General features: G+C 36.6%; 1 protein-coding gene across 1 annotated transcript; it reads left to right on the top strand.

Moving 5' to 3' along the window:
• Positions 1 to 277: 277 nt before the first annotated feature.
• On the top strand, positions 278 to 11839 carry LOC109058400 (acetylcholine receptor subunit beta-like). The gene is made up of 11 exons (XM_042726976.1): positions 278 to 416; positions 1644 to 1777; positions 2171 to 2214; positions 2974 to 3084; positions 3317 to 3425; positions 3643 to 3790; positions 4043 to 4228; positions 4839 to 5062; positions 5184 to 5362; positions 10289 to 10430; positions 10663 to 11839. Exons 1-11 carry the CDS (start codon positions 365 to 367, stop codon positions 10801 to 10803), a joined length of 1470 nt encoding a protein of 489 aa, XP_042582910.1. The 5' UTR covers positions 278 to 364; the 3' UTR covers positions 10804 to 11839.
• The last annotated feature ends 263 nt before the right edge of the window (positions 11840 to 12102 follow it).

Below are 12102 nucleotides of genomic sequence, written 5' to 3'. Positions count from 1 at the left end.
TGTTCTCTCACAAAAATATCCACACACACACTTACACAAACCATCAACAGGTGCCTGCCAGGGCTGCCACAGAGTCCACGCATTCCTTTCTCCCTCCCATAATTCTCTTTCCTCCCAACCAATCACAGACCTGCTTTTCACAAGTCAGGTTGCAGGGAGGAGAAAAGTGATGAGTTGACCATGTCAGGGTTCGGTAGGAAAGGTTTGGCACAATCACACTGGGCTGTTGGTTAGAGAGAGGACAGAGTCTGTGGGATATGCGAGTTAGTGTGAGTGCATGTGAGAGCTTGTTAAGGTGTGTTTGTACGTGGTGCCAGTGGTGACGGCTGGTGCCAAACTGTGGATATACAGATTCTGCTAAAAAATGAAGGCTCTGCTTGGGGTCCTGTGGTACTGCTGGCTTCTAACTCTCACAGGTAATACAGATCTGCTGGTTTAGATTTGTGTTGACGTATTTGCACTAGCATTCAAAAGCTTGGAGTTGTTAGGATTATTTGATCTCAAATACAGTAGAGAAAAAACAGTATTAGTGTAAAATATCATTTAAAATGTAAAATAACTGTTTTGCATTATTAATATGTTTTAAAAATATGATTTATTCCTGTAATGTCAAAGCTAAATTTTCAGCAGCCATTACTCCACATGATCCTTCAGAAATCATTTTAATATGCTGATTTGGTGCTCAATAAACATTTCTTATTATTATCAATGTTGTGCTGCTTAATATTTCTGTGGAAAAACATGATAATTTGTATTTTCAGAATTTTCTGATGAATAAAATTCATAAATGACAACTAAAATTCTAAATTCAAAAATAAAATAATTTTAAATGTAAAAATAAAAAAATATACATTTCTTTAAACAAAATGTGTTACCCCATGTATGTGTGTATGTATGTGTATATGTGTGTGTATGCATGTATATTTTTGTTTCTAAGAGTTTGTGCATTATTATATAAAATTTTGTATTAATACATTTTGTGAATGCACTGCATAATTTACAGTATGTTCAATAACATATATATATATATATATATATATATATATATATATATATATATATATATATATATATATATATATATATATTATCATCATGAATAATTATTTAATTGTGTGTGTGTGTGTGTGTGTGTGTGTATGTATATATATGTATAAATTGCATATAAATATATACATGTAATATATAAGTTAATATTGAAATAATAAGAAAATTATTAATTAATTCGTTTGAAATTTGGAATCAGTATGTGGTCAAGTTTATCTGAACAGACGTGATTGCAGATAGTAACAGGTGTATATGTCACTAGTGTGTCAGTTATGTGCTTTCATAAACTGCATGTGACGGACTGCATCTCTCTGACACACAATCCATATAATGTTTAGAATGCTACTGAATATTTGACCTTGTAATAAGGAGACAAAGAAAAGAAGCGCTGAGGCTATTAACTCCTCTGAATGTTGATCTGGTTCAGCCCATTCATAGAAAACCCTTTTTATGACTACAAATCAGAAGAAACACAGGGGGAGAGAGATAGACAAGTCTGTGCTGGACTTATTTTGATTAAGAAACCAGGAGAGGAAAGGCGTTAATGACCTGCTGAAATAAAACAAGCATTTGTGTGTCTGCATGTGTGTTTTCAGTGGCATCCGAGGCTGAACGCATGCTACTGGAGGATTTGTTTCAGGAGTACAACCTGAAGGTGCGTCCAGCTCGTAACTGGAATGAGCGAGTGATGGTCCGAGTGGGAATGACTTTAGTACAGCTCATCAGCTTGGTATGATACACATAAACACGACCACACACATTTTCCTATGCAGAATTACTTACTGATCCTCTCTTTATTCGTTGTTTATTTCCAAAGCGTTTCTCTCTTTGTGATCACTCACACAGTTTGTGTTCGGTGACATTCCCAGCAGGCTGTTGGAGATCAGTGGCCCAGCTGCCTCTCTAGTACCCACTGGGCCATGCGGCCAACGCTTCAGCAACATTTCCCTAACATTAGAGAAACATTAACACTTAGTCCCCTATCAGCAAGCACTTTCCAGCCATGAGGCATCTAGCCATGCATAGAACATTAGCTTTCATACGGAGGGACTGACTGTGACAGCATGCCACACTCGACATGCTTTATTGCCGCGCTAATGTCACTGTCTCTCTTCTCTCACAGAACGAGAAGAATGAAGAGATGACAACAAACGTGTTCATGAATATGGTGAGAGGCTGATCATTTATCTCATCCTGCCTAACCGCTGTTTATTTACCGCTTAAATTGACTGTCACTTTTTATAACTGTAAGTCATTTTTGGCTTTTCTTTTCTTTTTTTTTAAACTATCTTATGTGCTTTCTTTAGCTGTAGAGCAAATAAGTGTGCTCAGTGGGATAATGCTGTGTGTGTGTCAGAGAAAGAATTGGATTGCTTAACTAAGGGAATTGGGATAAATTCGATTTCAATAGATTTGTCAGAATGTCTCTTTAAGGATATCCTGATTTGGATAAACGGTTAAAGTTTTTAAAGAAATGTTTCTTGAGCACTAAATCAGCATAGTAGAATAATGTCTGGATCATGTGACACTGAAGTCTGTTGTAATTGTTCAGCTTCCCCATGATAGGAATAAAGTACACTTTAAAATAATTTTTAAAAGTACCTTTTAAACAGTTAATTTAAATTGTACTAATGTATCACAATATTACTGTTTTTACTGTATTTTATAAATACATCATGCAGCATTGGTGTATATATGTTTTTTTTTTTTTTTAAAAGACATCATTTCTAATCTCAGTAAGTGACTGGGTTAGTGTCAAGTTTTTCTATCAAATTATGACGACCAGCCAAAGGTTCAAAATGGCTTAAGAGAAAGAAAAAATTTAAATCGCATCATATGACCCCTTTAATAAAGTGTCAGTATAAAAAAACAGTAGAATCTAATGGAAATTCCATTTCCACTCTCTCTTTCTGTCTCTCTCATTTCGGAATGGACAGATTACAGGTTATCTTGGAATCCTGTGGACTATGACAATATTGATGTTGTGCGAATTCCTCCCTTAAAAGTGTGGCGTCCAGACATCTACCTAATCAACAAGTAAGATCATCCTCCTACAATGCCACACTGACAAGCGTTTGAAAGATGTAGTTTTAAGAAGTGCATTATCGATCGCCACTGCTCCACAGCAACAGGGCACCTGCCACAGTATCATACCTTAATTAAAAACCTTTTGATCTCCTTACACTGTAAACATTGCTCTTAGAAAATAAAACCTGCAAATGACACTGAATTTAGGAATTGACTACGATGATCTCTTTCTGTTTCATAGTAATGATGGTCAGTTTGACGTTGCCCTGTATGTAAATGTGCTAGTAAGAAGCGATGGAACGGTCTCCTGGTATCCACCAGCCATCTACCGCAGCTCCTGTTCCATAGAGGTACATGTGAACTTGTTAGTATGTTAACATGTTAAAGTAATATTCTTGGATCAAAGTAAATAGACTTCTAAAGTAAATTAAATTCCTTTGTCAGAATCACAGAAACTTGTTTTGAACTTCGAACCACAAATCACTTTTGACATATTACTGATTTAAAGTTGTATTATTATTGTATTGTACTGTATTATGTTCAAATCGGTGTTCTCCATCCCTATAGGTGGAGTACTTTCCATTTGACTGGCAGAACTGCACAATGGTGTTTCGTTCCTACACGTATGATTCCTCAGAAGTGGACCTTCAGTACGGTCTAGATGAAGATGGCAACGAGCTCCATGAGATAGTGATTGATGAGAATGCATTCACTGGTTAGTGTACTTCATCCTAAAAGTGACAGCTTCCTTTCCAAGGTCAGGAACCGTGGAGTATTACAATAGTGATTATTTGTATTTATTTATGAAAATAATATTTGTATAAAGTTATCATATTCAGCATAGTATTATAGTTAATTTCCCTGTAGTCTGTTTATGGTTGCCAAGCAATGTAGCAACTTGGCACATGGCACACTCTCTTCTTCCTTCTATCTCTCTTTCTCTCATCAGTCCTCTCTCTTCCCTAAGAGAACGGTGAGTGGCAAATTTGTCACAAGCCCAGCAGAAAGAACATCCACGATGACTTGTATGAGGACATCACCTTCTACCTGATCATTGAGAGGAAGCCTCTGTTCTACATCATCAACATCATCGTGCCCTGCATCCTCACCAGTGTGCTGGCCATATTTGTCTTCTATCTGCCACCTGGTGCAGGTGGCCATCTTTAATTAGAAAATCAATACGTTGACTGTAAATTGTGCAGTTTATGTTCAACTTTGAAGTTTTATGAAACATCCTGACTAATTAAATATACACTAGCATTGAAGTTGAGTCTCTTATGCCTGCCAAGGCTGAATTTGATCAAAAATGCAGAAAAACAGTAATGCTGTGAAATATTAAAATAACTGTTTTCTATTTTAATATATTTTAAAATGTAATTCATTTCTGTGATGGCAAAACTAAATTTACAGCATCATTACTCCAGTCTTCAGTGTCACATGATCCTTCAGAATGCATACTAATATGCTGATTTACTGCACAAGAAACATTTCTTATTGTTATCAAAACAGTTGTGCCGCTTAATATTTTTTTTCTGGATTCTTCAAAAGTTTAAAAATTTTGCAGACCCCAGACTTTTGAACAGTAGTGCTTTGTTTTTTATTCAAAGCTACAGAAGACGTTTTTTTGGCTGTATGCAAACTGTGGATGACATTGTTTAACTTTGTCTTGAGCCATTTAATCATTTGTAATTTTATTTATACAGAGAGAGGAATGAAACACAATGTGTCTGTATGTAAGACATGTTTTCTGATCTCTCCCTCAGGTGAGAAGATGACTCTGTCCATCTCAGTCCTCATTGCTCTCACTGTTTTCATGCTGTTGTTGGCTGACAAAGTCCCAGAAACATCGCTTGGCATTCCTATCATCGTTAACTACGTAATGTTCACCATGATCCTGGTGACGTTCTCAGTCATCCTTAGTGTTGTGGTCCTGAACCTTCACCACAGGACTCCCAGCACACACCACATGCCCTCATGGGTGCGAAAGGTGACCCTTTTTCACATTCATAAAAATATCTTAAAATCTTAATATAAAAAGAAGTTTATTCATGTTATTCAGTAAACTTACTTAAACCTGAAAGCATTTCCTGTCATCTAACATTCTACAGGTTTTCATCAACTTACTGCCCCGTTACTTGGGTGTGCTGAGGCCCCAAATTGAGAAACCAGTGGAGGACGAGCCAAAAGAAAGTGTCCCATTGGGTTGTCTGGACAAAGGTCTTAAACCTGGAGGTGAATATTTTATCCGAAAGATCAACCCAGAGCTGGTATTGCCTTGGAGAGGAAGGTAGGTATTGTGTGCAATAAAGCTCAGTTACTCAGTCTCAGTCAATCGCAAAATAACCCTGCTTTTGTTTATTACAATTTGTGTGTCTTCTAAAACTTTTGAAGATTAAATGTGACATAAATTGCATGTATATGAGATAATAGCACATAAAAGTTCTGTCATGAAACTCTAGATGGCGCAGGCTGATGGGTCGTTAATGCAAACTGATGATATTCACAACGTTACATGACTTGGCACAAGCTGATGTTCATGTTGTGTACACAGCCAATGAGCTGTTTAGCATTTACGAGAGCATTTCGCAGTTCCTCTGAAACCCTTCACCTTCCCCAGCTCCACCTGTATAGATCTGCTATGGCAGGGTTCTTTAATAGGCGGCCCGCAAGCCACGAGACAAAAATGTTCAGCCCGCACTTATTTCAAATAATGTGGCATGAAAATTCAAACGCACCAACAGAAAGCAACATTAACTTACATCATTTCTACACCGGACGCGAGTGGCGTGATGCAACAAAATACAATAGAACTTATTATAATCAGTGATGCTGTCTACACTGGATGCTGCTCAGTGCGGCACGACAAATCCCTGACAGAAAACTGCTGACTCGTTCTATTTATGACGTGCTGACACAAAGTTCAGATGATTTGCAGTGCTTTGTCCCGTCCAGTGTAGATATATGATGTGAAAGCAAAAACATGGCAAGTGTTTAGTAAAGAAAAGTGGACACTGAAAATAGATGATTTAGATGTGAATGGACTGAACAGTTTTGAAAAAGTGAGTGTGTGATACCATCTTTGTTATGGATGTTGGTTTGCAGTGAGTTCACAGTTTTAACGTAAGTTTACATTAGCCTAATTTATTTTCTAAATCTGAGGTAAAATATCTATTGTTGCTTTCACTTTGGTTATAAAGATCATGAAAAATAATATTAAAACTCACATTAGACACTTTTAACACTGAATAAAGCACATAATCATTACCTGAGATTATTACTGTCATGTTTTGTATGTTGTTCCTGCCACGACGTCGCAGAAAATAAAAAACATTTCTAAAATAGAATTCCGTGTTGCTTATTGTCACGTGTCGCTGTTGCGGGTGGTTAGGACAAAAACTACATGGAAAAGATACTTTTATATCGCGTCGCATCACACTGGTTGGGTCACACGGTGCTACAATTCTGCCCTCAGGCAAAAACTAATTGAGGAACCCTGTGCTACGGGTTATTACATATGCTATTTGTGCAGCAGCAGTATGTCTTAAATACTCAGCGCGCTGTATCTGCTCATGTATTGGCAGTAGCAATTTACTGTACTTGCTTTGCAGCAGCAGCAATCATTTACAAAGACTGCAATAACCAACAGCAGCGTAGCAGATCTATTCCGCCAAGGCTGGCAGCACATTAATATTATCATATCCATTATTCTATAGAGTCTGATTTGGTTGTGCTTAAAGTTTATAACCACAAAGTAAAGTTTACAATAGTTTGCCTGTTTTTTTTACCTATTTGTTATGTCTTTTTGCTTATTGGTTTTATCAAATCAGTTTGACTGCAAATGCTAAGTACAACTCTTGTTAGACACAATTAATGAACACACTTACTCAGACAAAAACCCACATAGATGCCAAATCAATATGCAGCACTTTAATGTGCTTGTACCGTAATCTGCTGGTGTTGGCAATATTGCTCACTTTTAAACAACTCTCATAAACACGGATCAGGGTGGGCGGATGATGAAAGTCTCTGTGCTGGCTGTTCCTCCTCTCAATCCAAGGGCATTTGATCTCAGCCCAGTTAAGCCCAGTCACCCCTCCAAAGTCGCCAGAATCTAAGCCCTTGTTGAGCTGAGGCATTAGAGTGTAATGCACACAAGAACAGCAGGGGAGGGCTGAAGGTGGAGGATGCACATAAATGGATGAATGGACATTTGGATGGACAGATGGATGGGTTTTTTCTGAAAACATGCACATGATTCTGCTTTAGTGTACAGTCTGTGTAGCAGAGACACGTCTCCATCTGTCCGTAATCGTAGTAATGAACTGTTTTGTGGGCCTGGGGTGCCTATTTTCCTCCTCTAAATCTGTTTGAGAATGGCTCGTGACCTGTGGCCTGTCACTCTTGCTCCTTTAATCTGGTGCCGCAGAGTGTGCCACGCTTTAGCCAGTCTAACAGGTGGTCTTGAGATGACTGCATTCCGCTATAGAGCTTTATTACAGTGCTAAGCTCACAAGTCCTTCAAGACATGGCGCCGGTCTTGAGGGCTACAGGATAAGAGAAGTGATTTCATGGAAAGTTAATTTTGTTGAATGTGATCCATTTTTATTAGCAGGTGGTACTTGCTATCCAACTTTGGAACAACCCAAAGGCCTAAATATCCTAAATTTCTTGCTAAATCTAATGGTGGTTTGACAGCAGATGAGTGGTCCCAAACGTGTTTGATGTCAGAGTTTGGCTGGTGTGAAATGTGTAATGAACTCAGGTCTTCCTTGAAAAAGCAATAAGCTTCATATTAGAAGTTAATTTTTAAAATTACCTAATTACCTAAAATTAAGTTTTTATTTTAATTTTATTTTAGGTTGTAGTAATTTCATTCTTTTTTTATTTGTTTATTTTTGTTTTATATTTATATTTAGCTTATTTAGTTCAATTTAGTTTTATTTGGTAATTTAAGTACTTCAGTTTACATTTTCAGCTTTATTTTATTTATTGAAAACTTTGTAAGAGGTTACTTAACAATAACAATAAAGGTGCCACACAGCTGTCACTGGTAATCGAGGTAGCACTTGTGTCAATAATACAAATATACTGTGGTCCAGAGTAAGATGTGAAAAGAAACCTGTAACATGGGTTGGGTAACAAATACAATGCTCAGCTAGTAGTAACTGGAATATTTGTATTTATTTATTTATTTATTTATGTTATTTTTTTGTGGTTTAAATAGCATGCTGATAACATTACAACTTTTGCACATGAAAACACTTTCAGATATTATGTTCCATTTCTAGCCATTTTAGAATGTTTGAACATTAATTCCACAGAAAATGCAATGAACTGAAATGAAATAAATGAAAATGCTTAGTAAAAGTTGTAGTCAGCATGTTACTCTGATGTCCTGCATCCACCGATATGTTTATTTAACTGGTATATGTTGTGCAGAGGTCTTTTTCCATGAGCTATATCTGTGCATATAATCATTTGAGGATGTGTTTTTATATTAAGTGTGTGTATGCATCATGTGCATAGGAAAGTGAATGCATACATCACACTTACAGTATGTGGATACAAACGCTTGTATGAGTTGTTGGAGTCCCTGTCTATACCGGTATGCATCTCATTGACCGTGCATATCATGTGCCGGACGTGTGGTGCTCTCTGTATAAGCCCTTTTGGAAAAAACTCACCCTTGAAAGAATGGGAATGTGAGAGAGGAGAGGTCAGTCCCAGACACAGCACTGCTCTCATTCATTCTACACTGTATGACAGACTCATTCCCACTATAGCACAGAGCAACACCATATTGACCTCTACAATGAACTCATGCTACTGTACAACACAGCATTGCAAAACTACTCCACAATGCTATGTATTATTAGGGATGCTTTCTAATTGTTATTGCTCATACTTGGTTATTTCTTACCAGAAAATGTTACATTTGATACATAACTCATCCTGCAGTGTATGTAGTGTTAAACTCTCTGTGATTGTTGCAGAGAAGTATGCTGTTACTTGTAGTAGATGCATGAATAACTCAGTGCTGTTCTAAAAATGTAAACATGCAACAGGTGCAGTAAATCATTATAAATAAGTGCATGTTGTCTAAATGTTGCCCTGACGTTTCAAAGTGTGCGGCTGTCACTTGCAGACCAGTCAGGTCACAGAACAGGTCTTATTTTCTCAGAATGAAAGAGGAAGACAAGGACAGGCAGCACATTTAACTAATATGCACTATGATACAGCATCAAACTTTTAGGCCAAGTACCACCTAGTCTCCAATATTTCCTTTTTTTCTGTTCTCAGTATTGACTAAATTGAAATCTGAGTGCTTAAAAATTGTGAGCAATATAACACCATATCCTAATTAATATCAAAGGGCCAAAATTGCTGCTCATACTTATAAGCCATTTTTAAAGGAATGAAAAATGAAAATATGATGAAAATGTACTCACCCCTCAGGTCATCAAAAATGTAGATGTGTAGCATTATATCGCTTGCTAACCAATGGATCCTCTGCAGTGAATGGGTGCCGTCAAGGTCAAAACAGCTGACAAAAACATCACAATAATCCATAGGTCACTGAGACAACTAAGGTCCATCAATTAAACTCTTGTGAAGCAAAATGCTGCTAAAATATGAGTCCTTATCCATAATATTGCTTTCTCTGGTGAAAAAGTTATCTTGTCTAATCCAGGAGAGAAATGTGCACAGATCATGTGCAAAAATAAAAACAGTTCTAAACAAATATTTCTGTGGATTTTGATGGGGAAGGGAAACAGGGCATGGACATTTTCACTGGAGGAGAAGCATCAGTATGGATTATGGACTATATGACAGAAGTTCTAATGCATTAATGGTGGATTCGTTTTACACAGTTTTTTCACTTCACAAGATGTTAATTGGTGGACTGGAGTAGTGTGGATTACTTGTGGATTATTGTGATTTTGACAGCTGTTTGAACTCAAAATTTTGTGGCACCCATTCACTGCAGGAGAATCCATTGGTTAGCATGAGATGGCCTGAGGGTGAGTCAATTTTTAGCATTTTTTAATTTTATGGTGAACTATTCCTTTTAATGCTAATTTTATTTAATGTTAATAATAATCCGCTTATAGTGAGTGGACATGGAAAGATTGCAGCATAACAACTTATTTTGTTAGTACACTGATGAACCTTGTTAATCATTCTTTCATTTTTGTGTATTTGTGCTTTTCAGTCATAACGAGAGCACAGTGAAGTTGCAGAGGTTTTCAAACAGTGACAACTATTGTCTGATTCTGCCTCCGAATCTCAAATCTGCAATCGCCGCCATCACATACATGGCTGAACAGTTGAAGAAACAGGATGTGGACGATACTGTAAGTCTATGAACACACATGCTCACAACCATACCACACACATTCTCATTCACTTTCCCTCTCTGTTATTCCACACAAACTCACAGATACACAAAGAAACCTTTATCTAAGGCTCTTCCTCTCGCTCTGTCCCTGATCCTCATGATTATTCATAAATTGACAATACACATCCTCCTGTGTCAGTGCGATCCACATATCCCATTGTTTCTGTGTTTGATGTGTTCCTGTGTAGATGACAGATGACTGGCAGTACATTGCTGTGGTTTTGGATCGGCTCTTCCTTTGGCTCTTTGTCATCATTACTACCCTGGGCACATTGGCCATGTTTCTGGATGCCAGTTTCAACTACACTCCTGACCAACCTTTTCCATGAGCACATCCCTTAAATGACAGGCACACAGCTCCTGAACACAAAACATAGTAAGACTGTAGTTGGTGTGGACTGACTCTAGGGGGCACCAGAAATCATGTTTATTTACCTTTCTTTCTTTCAATATGATTTCCATAACAACATATTTGTGATTTTCAAGTTCTGTCAATTCATTCACTATGCTTATAATCATACATTTACTCTTTATTTGTCACTTATTACATACTGTATTAAGTCACTACATGTAATAAAACTTTAGTAATATATGAATAAAATGTTCTTGCCATAGTCTTGATAACCTGTTTCTTAACTTTTTCATTGATATGATGTTCATAAAACAGAGAGAGCATGTAAATTGTTGCCTTTATTAATTTTTTTTTTTTTTTTTTTTTTTTTGTTTATTTCCTTATTATTTTCTTTGAGAACTTGGGCATCTCTAGAGAATATATCATAACAATTATAATCACATACATTCAGCATAATCTTAACAGTCGTACAGTATTTCTCTCCTTGGGTGCAGCTCTTTTCTGTCTGCCAGAAGTGGTTTGTTAAATCCTTCTTGGATCTGACTCGTCACTAAACCATTAGGATATAAAGTCTGACAAGCATGCCATCACTCCAAGCTTTGCCAGTCTAGCTACGCTAAAGTTAATGAACTGATGTGCAGTCAATTCTTAACAACGTTAGCTGATGGTTTCCTGGCTGACACCCCTCTTTTTCAGCCAGTAATTTTAATATTAACTTACATTATGTTGTCCATTTATTATTATTGTGATGAACCACTTACTCTTGGCTAATTCTCAAATAATATGAGATTTAAAACTTTAAAAGTCTGAATATACTGGCAGAGCCAAACTCGTGGCTCATGTTTAGATTACTTTCCTAAAGCAACATGATATTGTTCATGATTACCTTACAGAAGCTTTTATTTGGGTTAACATTAAATTATTTGGACTTACATGACCAATTTTATGCTCGTTTTGTAATATTTTGTGTTGGATCAATTTTTGTAGCATGATATTAAAGTCATAATTGATGTGACAAGTCTTTAAAGTCAGCATGAAAACAAAATAAAAATTAATATTTTTTCTTAGTGTGCATTTCTGGTCTTGGCGCACTTTATTCTCAAGACAAATTTCAAAGTATTTTTGATCTAATAAATGCAGTCTTATTATGCATAAAAGTCCTATTTTAGAAATATGACAAATTAATGTTTTTTTGTTGTTTTTTGGGAAGTTGTCATCAATATAAAAAAGACCTTGGAATTCCTAGATTACATCAGTTTGGCCTGTATGCCTACAT

Source organism: Cyprinus carpio, chromosome B7 (assembly GCF_018340385.1).
Source record: "Cyprinus carpio isolate SPL01 chromosome B7, ASM1834038v1, whole genome shotgun sequence".
In the NCBI taxonomy this organism is placed as follows: Eukaryota; Metazoa; Chordata; class Actinopteri; order Cypriniformes; family Cyprinidae; genus Cyprinus; species Cyprinus carpio.
The sequence above is the reverse complement of the archived record's forward strand: the minus strand, read 5'-3'. Positions and strand labels throughout refer to the sequence as shown.